This window comes from Pituophis catenifer, unplaced genomic scaffold (assembly GCF_029215685.1).
Source record: "Pituophis catenifer annectens isolate HBS135680 unplaced genomic scaffold, rPitCat1.0.hap2 SCAF_4, whole genome shotgun sequence".
Taxonomy (NCBI): domain Eukaryota; kingdom Metazoa; phylum Chordata; class Lepidosauria; order Squamata; family Colubridae; genus Pituophis; species Pituophis catenifer.
In genome coordinates this window covers 46,397,699-46,419,262 of record NW_027256884.1, presented here as the reverse complement: position 1 = coordinate 46,419,262, position 21,564 = coordinate 46,397,699, and the positions used below count along the sequence as shown (strand labels likewise).

The following is a 21,564-nucleotide window of genomic DNA, read 5'->3' as shown; positions in this document are numbered from 1 at the left end:
AATCAGAGCGAGTGAAGCGGCTTGAAAAAATGGCGCCCGGCTTCAGTGTTAACAAGCTGAGAGTAAGAGTGGTCTTGTAAAGCTATTCTAACAAGTTACAAAGTTGCGCTGCTTGTAACAAGCAAACAGGAGAAGAGGGAGAAAAAATCCTTTTTAAAATAAGCCTGAGCTCGTTTCAGTTTAATTCTATTTCCAATTTGACTAAACCTGGGGAACTTTTTTAGAGGACTTTGTGGTGCTGGAAAAGGAAAAAGGATCTCCTTTTTCAGAAAATCTAATCTACGTGGCAGAATGGCTTCTAAAAAACAGGAAGGCAAGGCAGCAGGGGTGGGATCCCCCACACACAAGTCTGAACAGCAGTTTCCTTCTGCTCAGCAGAGTCAGAAAAAAGATTTTGATTTTGAAAGTTTAAAAGAATTTATTACTCAGGTTCTGGATGATAATTTTCAAAAATCTCAACAGAAAATGGATGATAAATTCCAAAAATCTCAACAGGAAATCAAGCAGGAAATTATTGAAATGAAAAAGTTGGTGAAAGAGAATTATGGCAAGGTGACTGATAAATTATCAAATGTGGTGTCTGGCTTGTCAGAAATTATTATTAAAGTGGACTCTAAATTGGAAGAATTTAAATCAGAAGTGAATGTCAAAATAAAGGATACTGATTTCAAAATTTCTGATGTGGATAATAAAATGCAGAGAGTTGAAAACGAAATTACGATGATGCAATTCCGGTCTATGGAATTCACTATAAGAATTAGAGGTATTAAGGAGAATGACCGACAAGACTTGAGACAGATTTGTGCTGATGCTTTGGCTGTGTTGTTAAAAATTAATTCTGAAGAGATTTGTTACAAAATAGACAAAATTTACAGAGTGAACTCGTGGGTGGCCAGACAAAGACAACTGCCTAGAGATGTGGTGATATATTTTACAGATAGAAGAATGAGAAATGATATCTTGCAAAAATCTTTTCTTTCTTCTGTGCAAGTGGAGGGAACTCAAATTGGAATTTATAAAGAACTACCGCCAAAGATGTTGAAAGATAGAAAAGATTTTGGTTTTTTAGTAAATGAATTTAAAAAATTACAGATTCCATTTCGGTGGGATGCTCCAACTGGTATAATTTTGAAGTACAATGGAGAAAGATATCGATTGAATACTGTTGAAAAGGCGGAACATTTCTATTATACTGTTTTTAAAGAGAGATCACCATCCCCACGTACATCTACTGGGTTGGAAATAAAGGAGAGTGATAAGGAGAAGCAACCTCAGCAAGAGCTGGAAGAGCAGCCTAAGCAGGTTGAATCAGAGCCAGTGGAAATGCAGAGTGCTACAGGAGGTTTTCTGGAGGAGCCCCTGTTAGAATCTTCTCCAATTTTGACTACAAGAGATGTGGCCTTGGACCTAGCTCGAATGGCTGAAGCCAAAGACCAGCGTATAACTCGAGCAGTCTGTAAACAACTCAAAGAAAAACAATTACAGGAAAGAGCTAAGGCACAACAATATAAAAAAGGAGTCAAGAGTACTACACAAGAAAGTGAAGACATGGGGGGAGCAAAGCCAAAGATCTCGGAAGATATCCGGCAATTCTGCTCGTCGCTTCAAAAAGGTATACATGACGGTTAAGTTTTTATCTTGGAATGTGAATGGATTGAACTCACCACAGAAAAGGAAGAAGATATTTACATATTTGAGACAATTTAATAATGATATAATTTGCTCACAAGAAACTCATGTCAGAACACAAGATCAAAAATATTCTGGGTTCAGAATGTTAAATTCACACAGTCGCAGAATTTGAGGGAAAATTTTTATAAAATGTTTTATAGATGGCATTTAGACCCCAAAAAATTGTCGTGTATGTACCCTAATGTTCAGCCAAAATGTTGGAGATGTAATTGTTTAGATGCTACATATTATCATGTTTGGTGGACTTGTAGGAAAGTTAAGGCTTTTTGGATAAAAATTTGGTGGGTCATGCAGAATGTTTTAAAGAAAAAAATTCAATTTTCTCCACAATTGTTTTTATTGGGTATAGTTAAGGGTTTTACTTCGGGTGAAACAAAGTTGATATTGTACATGATAACAGCTGCGAGACTACTGATAGGTAAATACTGGAAGAATGAAGCTTTGCCCACGATTGAGGAATGGACTTTGAAGATGGCCAGTTTTGCAGAGATGGCGAAGATTTCAGCATATTTAAAAGACTGTTCACATGAGACTTATGAATGGGAATGGAAAAAGTGGATAGATTATGTTCAGAACAAATATCAAACTAGGAAATATCATATAGCTTTTATTTGAAAATGTTATATTATGATAGAAATTTTTTTAAATGTAATAAAGATGAAAAATTATAAGGGGAAAGGAGGGGTTCAAGTTTTATACAAGTTTTATATATAGGAGGGGTTTTTTTCTTTTTTCTTTTTTTCTTTTTATTTAACATGAGTATATTGTGCGGAAGTCCAGGGGGAGGGGTGGGTTAGGGTGGGTTAGGGAGGCTGGGAAGTTTGGGGTGGGTTGAGGGGGGGGGAAAGGGTGAAAATGTAATTGTAAAACTTTTGCAATAAAAAAAAATATTTGATAAATTCAAAATTAGGAATACATTTTATAGCTTCAAATTTGGAAAAAAAGAATGGTGTGGTTATTTACATAAATAAAAGACTATCAGCTAAAATTATAGAAGCAGATGAAGGTGGCAGGTTTATAGCAATTGAACTGCACACTGTATATGGCCAAATTCTTGTGAATGGAATTTATGCTCCTAACCAACAACAGGATCATTTTTATAAAATTTTGCATACAAAATATTGCAATAGGATTACAGATCTATTTTGATTATGGGAGATTGGAATGGAGTAATTGATTCCAAATTAGATAAAAAGAGTCTGGCGAAGTCAAGGATCAGACTACCACAAACCTTTTTTGATATGAAAGAAGATTTGGAATTAAAAGACGTATGGAGAATACATAACTCAAAAGACTTGGACTATACTTTTTTCTCTGATAGACATAGATCTTTTTCTAGGATTGATTTTATTTTATTATCAAATGATTTACTTGTTAAAACAAAAAGAACTTTTCCAAGAACTCTATCTGATTTTTCCAAGAACTCTATCCGATCATAGTCCAGTATGGATAGAAATTGAGACTGGAAAGACTGAGAGAAGATCATGGAGATTAAATGAAAATTTGTTTAGATATGAAAAAAACATAACAGAACTTAAAAAACAGATTAAAGAATTTTTTGAAATAAATTTGAATAAGGGTACCCCAATGGAAATTGTGTGGGATGCGAGTAAAGCGTACATGAGAGGGGTACTCATTCATATGAACTCTAAACATAAACGGAATCGACAAAAGAAAAGATTTGAACTGGAAGTAGAAATAAAGAATAAAGAACAGTTACTTATTAAAAATCCAACAGACGAAAGAATAAGTGGTGCTATAAAACTTTTGAAAGATCAATTCCAAATGTTTATGGCGGAACAAACTGCAACAAATTTACAATATGTGAAGCATAATACATTTTGCAATGCCAATAAACCGGGCAGATGGTTGGCCTATACATTAAGGAAGAAGCAGAGTATGCGGACTATTGATAGTATTGATATTGGAGGGAAAGAAATTTTTCAACAAAAATTAATTAAAGAAGCTTTTGTAGATTATTACACCAAATTATATGCTAAAGATGACACACAGAATGGACTTTTAGAAAAATATTTAGAAAATAAAAGAGTTACAAAAATTACCAAACAACAAAAGGAAAGAATGAATCACCCTATAACAGTTGAGGAGATAATTGTAGCAATTAAACAATTGAAAACAGCTAAAGCTCCCGGAACTGACGGCTTGACTGCAGTGTATTATAAAACTTTGCAAGCAGAAATGGTGGAACAACTCAGAGACTTGTTTTGTAATATACAACAAGGGGGTAAAATACCCCCATCATGGAAAACAGCTTATATTTCTTTGATACCAAAAGAGCAAGTAGGTCCTAAAAAACCTGAGAACTATAGACCAATATCTCTTCTGAATAATGATTATAAAATTTATGCAAAAGTATTAGCCAACAGGTTGATGCCAGTAATTCAAGAGGTGATTCATGATGATCAAGCGGGATTTATAGAAGGCAGATATGATTTATAGAAGGCAGATATATGAAGGACAATGTAAGGCAAGTTATAGACTTATTGGAATATCTTGAGAAGAATAAACAGATCCCTGCAGTGCTGGTTTTCCTGGATGCGGAGAAGGCCTTTGATAGAGTGGATTGGAATTTTCTATTAAAGACTTTAAAAAAGATGGACTTTGGGGATCAATTTATACAGGCGGTTTCAGCAATTTACCAAGAGCAAAAGGCACAGATTATTATTAATGGAAGTTTGACAACAGATTTTAATATCGAAAAGGGAACAAGACAAGGTTGTCCGTTATCCCCATTGTTATTTATTTTAACACTAGAAGTCTTGTTGAATGCAATACGGGATTCGAGTACCTTGAAAGGAATAGCGATAAGGCAAGAGGACTACAGAATAAGGGCATTTGCAGATGATCTGGTTGTTATCCTAACACAGCCGATGGAATCAATAATCCAGAAGAAAGACATTATAAAAGACTATGGTACAGTATCAGGATTTAGATTGAATCAGAAAAAAACTAAGATGATAGTTAAAAATATGACACAAGATCGAAAACACGAACTTGAAAGAAGGGCAGGTTTTGAGATTGTACCAAAGGTTAAATATCTAGGAGTTCAGGTTGCAGAATCGAATATGAAATTGTTTCAAAATAATTATGAGGTGTTGTGGCGAGATGTACAGAAAGATATGGAGACTTGGAAAAAACTGCAGCTGTCTTTACTTGGAAGAATAGCAGCAGTTAAGATGAACATTTTGCCAAGATTTCTTTTTTTGTTTCAAATGATTCCAGTGCTTAAAAGTGATAAACAATTGAAAGAATGGCAAAGAGGACTGAATAAGTTTGTCTGGAATGAGAAAAAACTGAGAGTGAAACTGAAAATTATGCAAGATGTTCCAGAAAGGGGAGGTCTTAAATTTCCAAACCTACAGTTATATTATGAAGCAGCGGCTTTGACTCAAGCAAGCAATTGGTTTGGAAGGAAAAAGACTGGAATATTGAATATAGAAAGTTTTGACCTTGAATTTGGATGGCATGCTTACTTATTTTATGAAGATAAAGTGGATAAAGTATTTAAAAGCCATATACTTAGAGATTCCTTGATGAGAGTTTGGAAGAAGCACCGATTCAAATGGGATTATAAAATACCGTTATGGCTGGATCTTGGTCATATTATGTGGAATACAAATATAATGTCACTCGGGGGGTTTTTATATAAAGAAGTTCTTTTTACAGATGCGGGCAGATGGCAACTGAAGACATTAGAGACACTGTTGGACGAAGGGATTAATTTAACTTGGTTACAGTATAATCAACTTCAACTGAGATGGAAAGAGGACCAAAAAACTGGTATTATGTTGCATGAGGAAGAATTGGTTAGACATATAAAAGAGAAAGGTCCAATGCATATTAAAAGGCTATACAATGTTTTGTTAGAAAGGGATTCAGAAACTGAATTGGTTAAAGATTGTGTGATTAAGTGGGCACAAAATTTTACAGAACCAGTGATGTTGGAAACATGGGAAAAAATATGGGTTCAGAATGTTAAATTTACACAATCGCAGAATTTGAGGGAAAATTTTTATAAAATGTTTTATAGATGGCATTTAGATCCCAAGAAATTGTCGTGTATGTACCCTAATGTTCAGCCAAAATGTTGGAGATGTGATTGTTTAGATGCCACATATTATCATGTTTGGTGGACCTGTAAGAAAGTTAAGGCTTTTTGGATAAAAATATGGTGGGTTATGCAGAATGTTTTGAAGAAAAAAATTCAATTTTCTCCACAATTGTTTTTACTGGGTATAGTAAAGGGTTTTACATTGGATGAAATTAAGTTGATATTGTATATGATAACAGCAGCGAGATTATTGATAGGTAAATACTGGAAAAATGAAGCTTTGCCCACTATTGAAGAATGGACTTTGAAGATGGCCAGCTTTGCAGAGATGGCGAAGATTTCAGCATATCTAAAAGATCACTCACAAGAGACTTATGAATGGGAATGGAAAAAATGGATAGATTATGTGCAGAACAAATATCAAACTAGGAAGTATCAAATAGCTTTTTATTGAAAGTATTATATAAAAACAGAAATATTTGAATTTTGTGAAGATGAAAAATTATATAGGGGATTGAGGGCTTCAGGTTTTATAAAAAGGGGATTTTGATGGGATTATATTCTGTGGAAGTCGGGGGGGAGGGTTAGGGGGGTTTGGGAGGGTTAGGTTGGGGAGTTTGGGGTGGGTTGGGGGGAAAAATGGGGTGAAAATGTAATTGTAAAACTTTTGCAATAAAAAATAAAATAAAATTGAAAGTTGCTCCCAGCAATATATGTGTTGGTTAATCTGAGTACTATATGACCTGATTTTTTTTTTCATATCTCCCTTCTAAAGCCTGATTTTTGCAGATTAATGAAATAACATTAAAAATATTTAATAATTAAATAATTACTAATGTAATAAAAGTTCAAGACAAATAATAGTTTAGATTTAAAGAAAAGAGAAAATGCAGTGATTTTGACAGAATTAAAAATTTTGGAGATTGATGAAAGAGGCTAAGAAAAGTATCTTCCCTAGGGTAGAACTCAAATCTGATGGAATGATTTGGGTTAGAACTGAAAAGAAGGAATATATGTACTCCTTGGCTTCCTTTTGAAGTTGTGATGGAGCGCCCCATAAGGTACTTATGACCCAGTTCTTAAGTTGTGATGGCTGGCCACCACCCCCAAGTCATTTGACCACATTTTGAGTACTCGGCAACTAACCTGCATTTATAGCTGTTTGTAGCATCTTGTAGTCATGTGAATGCAATTTATGACATATTTGTCAAAAATTGGCCTTTACATCCTGGTTTTGGCAAAAAACACCCAATAGGGAAAATGAAATAATAACTGCATATTTGCTTAATGAGCATGGATTCGATTAATGACCACTACAAAGTAGGTTGCAAAATTGCGTTAGTCGCAAGGATGACTCACTTTATGACTGACATGACTTACAATTAGAGTCATAAATCGAAGACTACCTCTAATGAAGAATATTTTAGAGATCTGTATAAGAATGATAGTGATATGTTAAAGAATGGTACATAAGAAATGCACATTATGTCAATAAAAAGTTGATGAAAAGAGTACTGTACTGTACTAATACTGTAGTTGTACTACAGTATTATAGAAAGTTGAGAATTAGGCAAATGGTGTAGCTGGAGAAAAGTTAAAATATGAATATAGTTGCCTTATTAAATGGCTATATGACTTATTTAAAAGAACAGCATTATTGTTCCTTTATACAAAGTGAAGTGAATGCAAAACTATAGGAAATAAATTTATTAAGCTTGCTAATACCTAATTAGTTGAAATTGTAGTTAAGCTTTTCATTTTAAACACTTAGATATAAAATTAAATAGTGTTTGCTCACTTTTTTTCTGGTGGGATATAATGGAGATTCAAGTTGGTATGTGAAGTCATTTGATGGTGTCGGGATCTCTCATTCGCTGAAAAAGCTGCATTAATGGCAAAATGCTTTACGTATGATTCCAAGATGGTTATTATATTTGTCTGACATGGCAGTTTCACAAGCTAAATTAAAAGAAAACAAATTAATTAATTTACACATTCTCTGTTCATACTTTCAAATAAGCATAGTCTTATACAGACAAAATGGATCTTAAAAAAAAAGTTGGACACCTCACACACCTTGCAGTCAAACCTATTTTCTGCTGTCTTGTGACTGGTTTGCTCACTAGCCTACAATCTGGACAAACAAGAACAAACAAATATGATAGGAGTACAGCACATTTTTCTTCCCACTAGCTTTATTTTTCTTATTCCTTGTCAAGCCTTGTGTAGATAGCAAGACCAAGGAATCAAGAACAACACAGATGTCAATAGGCTATACTTAAAGCCAGGGTGGAATAAATACAGAATTCTATAAACAATGATAGCAATTTTGAAGCTTCGTATACTTGTCCATGCAGTCTGTGAGAATTAGACACAATCGAATGGAGGAAAAGAAATTATGGCTGAATCTTGCCGGAACAGTTTTTCCTACTTCTCTCAATAGTTGCCCTTGAATTGCCTTTTTTGAAATAAACCTGGAACTGACTAGCATTCCCACAATTTCTTGTTCCTTAATCATTGTTAAGGCTTTAAAAGGAAATTTAACAAACTCATAGATAACAAATATATCAATGGTTATTACTCTCAGTTCTATTTCCAGGGTAAGAAATGCTTCAAATATCAGTTGTAGGGAAACCACAGCAGGAGACCGATATGTCTTCATTTCCTGTTTGTGAGCTGCCTACAGGCAATTGGTAAGTCCGTTACTGGTTGCCTGTAGAAACCATAAACAAAATGCTAAACTAAGATGGACGTTGGCCAGGCCAGAAGGGCCAGTCTTAGGTTTTCTATCATTAAAACTCAGAGATCAGAAAGTCAGAAAAGTTGCAATAAGAATAAAAATAAAAGGGTGAGTTCATACATTTAGAATTAAGAAACAAGCTGTCTTTTTGTTTTCACTAAGGAAACTGAGTTTACACTTTTCTCATATAAGTATTAGGTCCTTATTTTTTTCCCGTTTGTAGCCTAATTTAAGACAAGATATGAAGTTTCTTTCTTGTCGATATCATGATTGATAAGTAAAAGAATTAATTCAGATAAATAAGAAATTACTTCAATGTATTTAATAAGATGAATCTATTTTTCCTTGACAACATCCAAGAATTTTAATGTACCAATGCTATCCCTATGCCACCTCAAGGCTAATATGCTCTCAGGGTAGCTGTGGAATAGAAAAAGCAATCAAAATGGAGAATCCTGAAGATTTGAATTTACAGTTAATCTACTTCCTTCGAAGTCAGTAAAACAGATTGCTATTAAATTGTACTGTAGAACACTTTTTCACTAGTTTCCATATTTGCTTGCATAGGTTGTACATTTATATACAATCATCTGGTATCAAATCCTACTGAACTTAATCAGTCTTGTATCTGACAAATTGTGCATGTGATTGCACTATCAAATAATGTTAATTTTTGCATACAAGTGTTTAATATTACTATATCCAATTATTTTAATTTGCATAAAATGTTTCATACCCGCTTTCGTCTGTTAATATAATAACAATCCTCTTCAAGTTTCTTTTTCAAGATTTCAGGAATTTCAATGTTTATTGCTCTTTCTTCCATATCTCTTTTAGCATGAGTCTCTTGCTCTTCTTTCTGTATCAATATAATCAACATTAAAAAAACTTAAATTTACTTATGCTGTATTAAATATAATAGACTATTAGGAATATTGAAACTGTATAATGAGGCATATATCAAAGCCTGATAAATCCTGAAAGCACAAGTAAGGAGTTGTTGCGGATCAAGGCAAAGAGAAACATCCAAAATAGTTTTATTCAAGATAAAAGTCCAATTCTGATCTATATCTTGGTGTTTTGGAGTGATGTATATCTCAGTGCTTTTACAAAATCTACTTTCTTTTCAGTCTCTTTCCTAATTATCCTTAGCATGGAATTTGCCTTTTTTACAGCTATGAGTCAACATCTTTACTGATCTCCTAGAGTCCTCTAATCTCCTAAATGCCCCATAACTGCTAAACTTCCTGAAATGCCTTTGACAAGAAACTTTATCAAAGTGTTGTTGAAAGTTATGCAATGGTCATCCTCCTCTAGGTTCTTACTAATAATTAAGAAAAAAATCCTCCAGAAGGTTGGTGAAGCAGGATTCACATTACAAGTTTGAAGCCAATTTTCCGTCCAGCAATTCTTGTTCTTTTCTATGTGTTTAATTTTTTTAGTTTTTTTTTTTTATGAACATTCTAACAATTTGTTCAGAAAAGTTAGCTGATCATCATGTAACTTCCCTACTTCCCTGCAGATAATATACTTCAATTCAAGACATGAGTTATGCAATGGATACCAGTAACCTAATCATTTCTTTTAAGAATTATTATTTAGATCTAGGGTTATAGATTGGGATGAGAAATTTTCCAAAGTTCTGGATCCAGCCCCCAAATTAAAAGTTCTAATAAGTACACGTATTCTACAGTGAAAATTTGAACTGATATTAGATAATAAACATTGCCTTATGGACAAAAAAGTTCATATATTTATAATTTCAAACTAAAATTTAAGATGTATTATAGATAATTCTTGACTTACAACCATAATTATCTAGAATTTTGGTTGTAAATCATTGTGTCATTGTGGTCATAAGTTGAGTCAAGTGACTGGACTCGGTTTAATTACTGTTTTTGTGACAGTCATTAACTGAATCACTGTAGTTGTTAAGCAAACCACAGTTAAGCAAATCATATGATTGGTCATAAGTTCAAATCCAGCTTATCCAACAGGCATTTTTGCCGTGACTGTAGGATTCTGCAACTGATTGACACGTGACCACAGAACACTACGAGCAAGTAACATTGAGGACTGTTCATAACTTTGAGTCTATCATAACTTTGAACAAAGTTATGTCTTTATATTAACCTGTATTTTTAACAATATTTGTTAACATGAACCTGAAAATGTGAAAATGTTTTATAAAATCATATGATTTATTGAGACTTGTTTTATGAAACAAAGGTACTTTTTAGCAGCTTCCTTTTTTCTCCACCGGCATCTGCATAACTTAATTATCCACTCTAAAATTAATATTCTCATTCTTTATACTTACATTGTTTTGACAAAATTTACGTATATACACATACCATTTCTATCTTTTCATCAATGTCACTTTCTTCACTCTTTAACTCCTCTTCTGTTCCTTCATCACTATCATCATCAGAAGAACTACTTATAGCTGTTTAAAAAAGAAATGAATTACCTTTCACATTTAATAATTTGTCACAATGTTACATTGTTAAATTTCAAAAGCAAGATAGCATATTAACTAGAGTTCCTAGCTGAATTACAGAATTTAACAAACCACAAAAATGCTTAGGCTATTTAATTTCAAACATAAATAATAGGAATTGAAAGTTTACCTCTTCCAAGATGTAGAATGTGATGGAATCTGAATTGGTTTCATGGGGGTATTATATTGGGCACCACTTTACTGTGATCTTGAAGCATTTTTAATGACTGATAGGTAGGGCAAATTACTTACATCTTGTAATGTTATTTGAGTTTCTTTTGAGCTTGTGAAAAAGACAGAGGAAGTAGATGGGCTCTTCTAGAGCATGAATTCTGCTCCCTGCAAGTTGGATCAATGAATTGTGCGGATGGACAATATGTGGTTAACTTGGGAGATGGTAAACATTTAAGAAAGGGATAATGCCATTGATCTTGAAAAAAGTGATTACATAATCACTTCTAAACAGATCATCTCTTGATCCAACCATGCAATAGCCTGGCCAATCTCCAATCTTTTCAATATGGTTTCAGACTTGACATGGAAGGGAAACAACACTGCGCACCCTTGTGAATAATGGTCTGTATATGGAGGGAGGGAACTGCATTCCTCCTGGTTTCATTGGCATTTGATACTATCTATCATGCTATCCTACTAGAAAGCCTACACCATTTAAGCACTGTAAACATTGTTTTCTATTGGTTCTACTCCTTCTTTAGCAGGTAGCTTCAGTTACTGTACATAAAGAAGGTAGTTGTTCCAATATGAAATAACACAATTTTGATTTCCTTTCACACTACTTACCATCTACAGGAAGCTACTACAGAAGAAATGTTAGTTTGGGACTAGATATCACAATATGTGAATATATTGCCATTTTATTTATTATTCATATTTCTATGCCGCCCACTCTCCGAGGACTCTGGGCGGCTTACACCAAAGACGGTATACTAAATAGCATATTGCCCCCAACAATCTGGGTTCTCATTTTACCCACCTCGGAAGGATTGAAGGCTGAGTCAACCTTGAGCTGGTGAGATTTGATCCGCTGATCTGCTGAACTAGCAGTCAGCTGAAGTACCTGCAGTACTGCACTCTAACCACTGCGCCACCTCGGCTCAAGAATATTGAGCCATCCCAGAGTATTATGAAAATCCTGACTTGGTGTCTGGAAAGTCCAAAGCAAGTTCTACAAGACAGAATTCTGTCTATTGTTAAGAAATCTAGCTTTATTTTGGCTTTGATTTGAGCTTCTGGTGGATATAGTGATCCACACCTTAAAAAGTCGGTAACTTGGGATTCTTCTGTATTACAGTTCCAATCAAAGCAACAGATAGATGACCTGGCCGGGGTGTTTTTTTTGGGTTTTTTTTTGCTAACTCTGCTTAATGCAGAGGGCATAGGAAATGATTTGAAGAACAAGAGGAAGAGTCACTATCTAGGCCACATGTGTCAAACTTGCAGCATTACATTGCCATCACATGACGTTTAGCGATGTTTTTCCCTTCGCGGAGCTGGGGTGGGTGTGGCCTGCGCATGACACAACTGGCCTGCGGGCTGCCAGTTTGACACCCCTGATCTAGGCTATGACCAGGAAAGTGGGATGTCATATTTTTTGTGGGCCCACCTCCTCCCTCAAGATATTTGCCCATCCACAAATCAGGTCCCCACTATCAAATTATGTCAATTTATAATGATATGTAGGAATGGGAGGCAGGAACAAAAGACATAAAGTGGATAACTGGCATATAAAATGTAAAAATGTAGATACTGTTCCATAGTGCTTTATAGCACTCTCTGAGCAGTTTACAAGTGTCAGCATATTGCCCCCAACAATCTGGGTCTTCATTTTATCGACCTCGGAAGGATGAAAGGCTGAGTCTACCTTGAGCTGATTAGGATCTTGGCTGTGGGCAGATTTGCCTGCAATACTGCATTCTAAATACTGCGCCACCAGGGCTCAGTCCACAGAAGGAGAAGGGGAATGGAAAGCATTTCAGAAGGAATCCTCCCTAGTTTTCCAGAAAGTAAAAGGAAAGATGGAGTTACTGTTTTTTTACATAAGTGGTCTGATGATTGTTAGCTACTTAGGCTATATTGTACAAGATGGGCAACCATATAACTTTTATGAATAAATAAATATCTTAAGACCTGGCTGTTCTACTGACCATTTGTGAGCTATCTTTTAAATTGTTAATAATTGTTTGTTTTGTTACATGAATCCCCTTGTTTCTGTAAGCAAACTTTGTGTGTGTGTGTGTGTGTGTGTGTGTGTGTGTGTGTGTGTGTGTGTTTTCCTCTAGGCAGGTTTTTCCTACATAACCAAGGGTTTTTCTGCAGCCCTAGCTCAGTAGAATCACATCCACTCGATTCTGGGCTTTTTTCTTTTCTGGCAGCCAGCAAGTTCCTGCTGCTAGGTGAGAGACTAATATAGATCTATTTCTAGCTCATTAGCCTTCATCAGTAAGCCACACCCACATCTCATGTATCCTCCCTGTAAAGGTATAGTATCTATTTTCTTACTTCTTCGTAGGATTTATGTGTGTTTTTCCTCTAGCCAGGTTTTTCCCACGTAACCAAGGGTTTTTCTGCAGCCCTAGCTCAGTAGAATCACATCCACTCGATTCTGGGCTTTTTTCTTTTCTGGCAGCCAGCAAGTTCCTGCTGCCAGGTGAGAGACTTATATAGATCTATTTCTAGCTCGTTAGCCTTCATCAGTAAGCCACACCCACATCTCATGTATCCTCCCTGTAAAGGTATAGTATCTATTTTCTTACTTCTTTGTAGGATTTATGTGTGTTTTTCCTCTAGCCAGGTTTTTCCTACGTAACCAAGGGTTGTTCTGCAGCCCTAGCTCAGTAGAATCACATCCACTCGATTCTGGGCTTTTTTCTTTTCTGGCAGCCAGCAAGTTCCTGCTGCCAGGTGAGAGACTTATATAGATCTATTTCTAGCTCGTTAGCCTTCATCAGTAAGCCACACCCACATCTCATGTATCCTCTCTGTAAAGGTATAGTATCTATTTCCTACGAAGAAGTTAAGAAAATAGATGTGAAACTTCTTTAAAGAACACTTGGTTCAATAATATGTAAAATAACTGACCTAAAAAGAATCACAGAGTATATATTTAGTATATTCCTTAGTATCTTTAATGTATTAGTTAAATTCAATTATCCAAGGAGATATTAAAAAGAGAAAACATTCCATAGGTCTATATTTATATTTACAATTTATATAGTACAATATAAATTTAAATTTAAATTACAATTTAAATTACAACTACCTTAATCAACATTTCTTTTAAGTTGCAAGTACCTGTGGAAGACAAAGTAACCATTTTCCTGCTTATTAATTAAAGTAATATTTAATTATTATATACAATTTTTAATTAGATGGCACAAGCATCCTCTATAAGCCAACTTACAATTTTCACTGGTCTTTTCATTCTCTTCAGTAGGAAGGAGCTTCAGTACAGAATCAACACCTGGCAATCTGCAACGCCCTTTCTTTCCTTTTCTTCTCCTAAAGAAGATTGAAGATAGGCTACCATTTAGCTAACATGATTTTTTTACCTGCTTTAAAGCAGTAAAAGTAAAAATTAGCACTGAGAAAAGGGAGCATATTTGTGTCTTTCTCTGAACATAAAAATATAGTTTTTCAATATACAAGGGTCAATTCATACATAATACAAATTACAGTAACGTATCTTCTTTTTCCCTCTCCATGGCTTACCATTGATCAGAACTTAGTTCATTTTATTATTATTATTTATTTATTATATTTCTATATCGCCTTTCTCCCATAGGACTCAAGGCGGTGTACAGTCAAGAAAAATATAGATACACAAACATCATAAAATTGCTAATTAAAATTATTACTTAGTTTGGTCAATTAAATAAAACCCAGAATTAGATAACATTTTGTCTAATCTATCATGTTATCTAAGCCAAAATAAAACCTATCCTGAAAATAAGGCCAATCGGGCTTTTCAGGACATGTGATAATATAAGCCCCCCCCCGCAAAATAAGCCCCCCCACCAACTACGCGCCCCACTCCCCCCACCAGGCATGACAGGGCTCCTGGCCTTCACTTAGGCGCCTGCCCCCACCCGCCCCCTTTAGGGTGCAATTTGGAGGTGGCAGGTGGGGCGGGAGAGAGGTGTCTCGTTTCTCCCCTGCCCCACCTGCCACCCCTCTCAATAAAGAGACAGTGGGGAAGGGAAGCAGCCAGGCTGCTGTTGCCATTAGGATGGGACACGTTGGGCTGCAAGATGCTCGTCTTACCTTTCCAGCACCATCATGTTCCTCACCTTTCTGTCCAGGGAGACACGTTGTAGAAAAAGGAGTTTGGCTGAACTCGCAAGAAAGGTTTTTTTACAATGTGTCTCCCTGGACAGAATGGCGAGGAACGCGATGGTGCTGGAAAGGTAAGACGCGCGTCCTGCTTCTCCCCCGCCCCACCTGCCACCCCTCTCAATAAAGAGACGGTGGGGAAGGGAAGCAGCCAGGCTGCTGTTGCCATTGGGGTGGGATGGGATGTGTTGGGCCAGGTGACATACATCTTACCTTTCCAGCACGTTCCTCGCCTTTCTGTCCAGGGAGACACTTGTAGAAAAAACTTTCTTGCTAGTTCAGCCAAACTCCTTGAACTCGCGATAAAGTTTTTTCTACAACGTGTCTCCCTGGAGAGAAGGGATGGTGCTGGAAAGGTAAGATGCGAGTCTCGCGGCCCAACACGTCCCACCCCAATGGCAACAGCAGCCTGGCTGCTTCCTTTCCCCACCGTCTCTTTATTGAGAGGGGTGGCAGGTGGGGCGGGGGAGAAGCGAGACACTTCTCATCCAACCCACCTGCCACCCCCAAATTGCACCCTAAAGGGGGAGGGTGGGGGCGGGTGGCTAAGTGATGGGCAGGAGCCCTGTCATGCCCAGGGGGGAGAAGAGACAGCAAGGGGAGCCACGTCTCGCTCCACGCGTCTCACTTCTCCCCCACCCCATCTGCCAGAAATGAGTCTTTGTGAAACTTGTCGCGCTGCTGCCGCCACCTCGTAGAACAGGACTCTGCAAGGCTTGTGCTGTTGCATGCAGGAACTGCAGCACAGCCGCGAGGTTCAACATACTGGCACAACCGCGAGCAGCAGGACGTCAGCTATTCCGGTATGATGAAGCTTGTGGCGGTGCTGCAGTTCGGCACAAGCCTTGCAGAGTCCTGCTTTACAAGGCGGCAGCAGTGGCGCGACGAGTCTCACAAAGATCTTAATCTATTTCAAAAAAAGTGTTAACCATATTTGATCCTTACATGCGAGCCACAGCTTTTCTTGCCAATTTGCGCTGTAATCTGCGGTTTTCATCAGTGTCACGAAGTACATGATCTTCAGCTGCCCATCTGTCCCAACTAAGTAGTTTTATTAAAAATCAATAATAAAATATTTTATTATAGAGGATGTCTACCAAGCTGATTGAATGTATCAGATAAACAGCAAATGAATTTGAATGTTATCATGCATATATCTCCTAAACTCTCAACTAATCTTAAGTGGCACTCTGTATGACCAGGTAAGATACATTGATTCCATTAATACAGATAGTCCTCGACTGTTATCGTTTAAACATTGATGTTACTCTACAAATGGCATAAACCATCTGAGGATTTTTAAACGTTAAGATAAAATTAACAGAATTGCCTTATTCCAATTATGTAAGGCCATCTAGGGAGATGTTGAGATGGAAATTTGATTTGCATATAAAATCTGCGGAATCAAGATTTCAAATGACTTAAAATTAAAGACAGAAACATGCTGGCAACCAGGGTACTATACCGATTACTATGCAGTTTAACTACCATGGACTTATGATTTAGCAGCACTTTGTACCAGCAGAAGCTTCCAAATCATTTTAAAAGTCAATCAGAACATATTGGAGTCCAAGCTTCATCTAGAGTAGTATGGATTATATCTGAATTACTAATTGTCTCCTATTTGGGAATATGTGATTTTTTTATTTAAATATTTGCTCACCTTCTATTCCAACCATTAAAATGGATCAGATATTCTGGGACCTTTCTTCCTTTCTCATCTTTTCCAATAACAATATCAACAATCTAAAATCAAACACATGAATGCTTATACAAACACTTTTATAGGCATGCACTCAAATTATTAAAATCCTTTTTTACAATTCAATGGCTTATAACATAAGCCATTGAATAACATCTCTCCATTACAAAAAAAATTAAACCATCCAGAATAAACTACCTCAATTTGCAACAAATATAAATATCTGTATTGAGTTTTGGTATTTACTTCCTTTAGAAGTCAGAAAGGGATAGGTGATTGAAGTGAGGAAAGGTGTGATAAGATCACGTAGCCTGCCACAGCAATATTTCCATAACGATATCACAACATGTTATTTAGATGTTATTGTGACATGTGTCATATTCTATAGAACGGATCCAAGAATATTATCAACAGAATAATTATCAATATTATCTGTGAATTTAAATTGTCAAAGGTGTTTTTCAGTTATATGTTTGTTCCAAATATGAATTAATTGATACTTGTCACTGGATTTTCAAAATTTGATTTTTTGCCTACTTTAAGAAATTCATTAATTCCCCCTCCCAAAAAGTAGAAATAATATCAATTTGCTTTAAAAACTTACTGTTTATTTTGAAAACTCTTATGTATGATTGACACATCTGTATTATTGGCTAAGTGTGTATAAACTAAATCCTGTTGTGAAATCCGTATTATCCCTGCTTCATTTCATTCCCAAGCAAGTCAGATGACAAGAATCTAGTAAGGGAGGGGTTCCCAGCCCCTGGGCCGCAGCCCACTACTATGCCATGGCCTATTGAGAATTGGGCTGTTCGAGCAGCGGGTCGATGCATGTGCAGCTCAACTTGTGTGAGTGGCAGGCTGGCATACACGCACACAGCTCATCTTCCACAAGTCAAGCTGCGCACACATGTGTGCCAGCCCACTGCTGATGCAGCCCGATTCCCCTCTCCCCACCCCAGTTGGGCCACCAAGTCGCAAAGGTTGGGGACTGCTGCAGTAAGTGAAGCATCACTCCACATCAAGCACAGCCTTCATGATTAAGTAAAAATCAACTGCTTCCTCTTGGAATATTCTGGATGTTTCTTCACTTATTTATCCTACCTTTATTATTTGAAACCTTGCAGGCTATATTTGGCCCATATGAAGTGGTTCCTGGAATTCAGGCATCTCACTTTGAAGCAATTTCTATACAGAATATAGAGGTGGAAGGGATCTTGGAGGTCTTCTAATCCAACCCCTCTGTTCAAACCGGAGACCCTGTATCATTTCAGACTATCCAATCTTTTCTTAAACACCTGCAGTGATGGAGGACCCACAACTTCTGAAAGCAAGCTGTTCCATTGATTAATTGTTCTGTCAGGAAATTTCAGCTAAGTTCTAGGTTGTCTTGTATTTTCTGTTATGGATTGCACCAGTAGAGGCTAAACCAATTTCGTTGTATGCATAATGTACAATAACAATAAAAGTGGCTATTATTATTATTATTATTATTATTATTATTATTATTATTATTTCTCTCCTTGATGAATTTCCATTCATTGCTTCTTGTCCTGCCTTCAGGTGCTTTGGAGAATGATTGAAGCCCCCTCTTTTTTATGGCAGCCTCTCAAATATTGGAACACTGCTATTATGTCACCTCTAGTCCTTTTCATTAAACTAGACATATCCAATTCCTCCGAAGGTAAGTAGTAAGGCAGCTCCACCACCCTCATCCCCACCCTAGCTTAATTTTTTACCCGTGCGCCCTGGAGTGGGTGGGGTCTTCATTAGAGCAAGGTCTTAATATTTTGGGGGTAGGGCTTATATTGGGCGCACATGTAAAAATCAAGATATATATATATGTATTTGTTTTCTGAGGTTTTGGAAGTGTCTTGGCGACGTTTCGACGAAGTCTCATTCGTCATCTTCAGGCTGGTGTTTTTGGCTTCATGCTTCTAGGAGCTGCGATCACACATTGCTCCTAGAAGCACGAAGCTGAAAACACCAGCCTGAAGATGACGAATGAGACTTCGTTGAAACGTCGCCAACACACTTCCAATTTTACACGGGAGAAAACCTGAATAACCAAAGACCTATAGTGTTTTTCTATCGAGACACCTGGTCTACCCCAGCATGTGATGTGGGAGGGAGCATACTGCATCCCTTTCGCCTTTCAGCTCCAATCCAGGAGCCCTCAAGCAGTCGCATTCACGACAAATCATTTTATACCAAATTTATCAGCGAAATACACACACACACACACATGCACACACACCGTAGTTTTCGGAGTATAAGACGCAGCTTAGTTTTTGGGGAGGAAAATAGGGGGGCAAAATCTGCCTACCAGGTATTCATCTGGCTAGCGTCCTTAGTCTGATCAGCTTTAGCACATTAGTTTGCTGGTTTTTTTATCCCCTGCTTGGGGGGATAAAAAACAGCTTCTAAGGCACAGCTGAGAGGAAGCAGCAATGAGAAAAGCAGGCAAAGCACGGGGAGATCGCTTCACTCGGCTAGCGCCTCGTTAGGGCTGAAAAAAAGCTTCGAAAAAGCTACATTCGGAGTATAAGACGCACCCAAATTTTCAGCCTCTTTTAAGGGGGAAAAAAGTGTGTCTTATACTCCAAAAAATACAGTATATGAGATAAAGCATCAAATCATTAGAATGAAAAATATCTTGTGAAAAAGGGTTGATGGGGACTAATTAGCTCATTTATCATGAAGATGAATATTGTTTTGTTGTAGACCCTCAGACTGTTATTGGTGCACATGATGCACTAAATCACAATTGTAGCGCTGCATGCCATATAAACCCAGGACACATATTGTAGTTTTTTTTTGCTTTCGAAGAGACTAAGAGTAGAATGGAATGTGCCCTTGAATTTCATCCCCAAAATCTTATGGAATGGTACACATGACTCATAGGTGGTCTGTTAGGTGAACCATGCAAAGTGTTAAGAATATAGTCAAGTGCAAGCCACAATACTCTGAAATTTCCTTTCCTTTTTAAAAAGCTTGATTACCAGTAACAATTAGCAAAAATGGCATGGGTACTGAATAGATTTTACGCCAGGGAACGAAAATAAAAAATCCATTGCCAATTAACCAGAAGAGATAAAAACCTGGCATTCTATGTCTGAAAGCAGTTTTAACATACACTATTGAGCAAACAGGCGTGAAATGCCAGAGGCAGTTCAACTGTGTGCAATAATCTGCATTGTATCTGGACTGTACTATAAACAAAATACCTTATTACCAACTGTTTGCCTCTGATTAGGAACCGAAGAACCTGCTTATCTTACACTAAGCAGAAAATAAAAGAATAATCAAATTGTTACCTACACACAGCGTTTGCCTATTGTACCCAACCATTTACTAGTGTTACCCCTGAGGATCACGCTAGTTTTAAATGCACATCCTAAAGGGATTGGTGGCCCTTTTGCAACAAACACGATTAGGCGTGGATGGAGAGAGAAAGGAGAAGCTTGCTTTCTTTCATTCGGGGCCATCTCTTCCCTTATCCGGAGCCGTACATGCAGCGCCCGTTTCGTAGAGAGGCACCCGCAACCTTAATAATTTTAAATCCTACTTTTTTTTTTTTTTAAAAGAGGGAGAAACGGAAATGGAAGAGAGCAGCTTCCTCTTTCCGAGCTCTTGTCAGAAGCCTCGCAAGTGGCAACAACGACACAAACAACGCCCGGAAGCGCCAGAGAGAAGGGAGGCGGCTTCCGTTAGGAGGAGGCGGTTGGCGCGCGGGAAAAGAAGGGCCGCGCGCTGAGCGGAGAAATCCCACCTTGGCATCATAAAGCACCTTCGCCTTGGTCGGGTCCGGCTCGAAGCAAAGAACTCTCTCGCCTTTGTGGAATTTAAATTTCATTCCCCGCGAGGTCATTTGCTCATCATGGCGAAAGGCAAAGCTAGCCACGCCCCCCAGGGGAATGGGGAGAGGGAGGCGCAGCGCGGGCCGCCCAACTCCTGCTAATACTCCGCGAGGAAGGCGTCCTCGGGGCGCAGGCCCACGCGAGCCGAGAGAAACGGGCTGTTTTTATCTTCGTGTGCGGCGCTGAGCTTTGGGCAAATGCCTTCGTCCGGAGAATCGGTCGTCCCAGAGTGCTTACCTCGGACCCTGGGAAGGCCGCCTCTTTCCTCGGAAGTACAGTCTTAGTCTAAATCCAATTTTGAAGCTGTGTACGAATAGAGATCCCACCGCCCTTGAAATAAAGGAAAAGAGCCAGCACCGTCTCCATTTGAGTTCCTCGGCTGAATAACAGTTGGAAAGGACCTTGGAGGTCTTCCAGTCTAACCCCATGCTCAGGCAGGAGACCCTATATTATTTCAGACAAATGGTTGCCCAATCTCTTCTTAAACACTCCCGGTGTTGGAGCACCCACAACTTCTGGAGGCAAGTCGTTCCACTGATTAATTGTGCTCACTGTCAGGAAATTTCTCCTAGATTGCTTCTCTACTTGATTAGTTTCCATTCACTGTTTCCTGTTCTGCCTTCTGGTGCTTTGGAGAATAAGTTGACA

The 21,564-nt window shown here is 37.5% G+C and overlaps 1 protein-coding gene across 2 annotated transcripts in view; it reads right to left on the bottom strand.

Annotated features, from left to right (window-relative positions):
* Positions 1-21,008, bottom strand: part of MSL3 (MSL complex subunit 3) — a 29,932-nt gene extending 8,924 nt beyond the window's left edge. Inside the window, exons 1-7 of one of the 2 annotated variants that reach the window (XM_070942971.1) lie at positions 20,829-21,006; positions 17,018-17,100; positions 16,300-16,395; positions 14,426-14,523; positions 10,859-10,950; positions 9,241-9,363; positions 7,563-7,723 (exon numbers count right to left, since the gene is read on the bottom strand). In XM_070942971.1, the coding sequence (XP_070799072.1) occupies positions 7,563-7,723; positions 9,241-9,363; positions 10,859-10,950; positions 14,426-14,523; positions 16,300-16,395; positions 17,018-17,100; positions 20,829-20,927 (752 nt within the window). In that variant the 5' untranslated portion in view covers positions 20,928-21,006. Of the gene's footprint in view, positions 1-7,562; positions 7,724-9,240; positions 9,364-10,858; positions 10,951-14,425; positions 14,524-16,299; positions 16,396-17,017; positions 17,101-20,828 lie in introns of both variants that reach the window. The other variant, XM_070942972.1, reaches the window with a different exon arrangement.
* Positions 21,009-21,564: the final 556 nt, after the last annotated feature.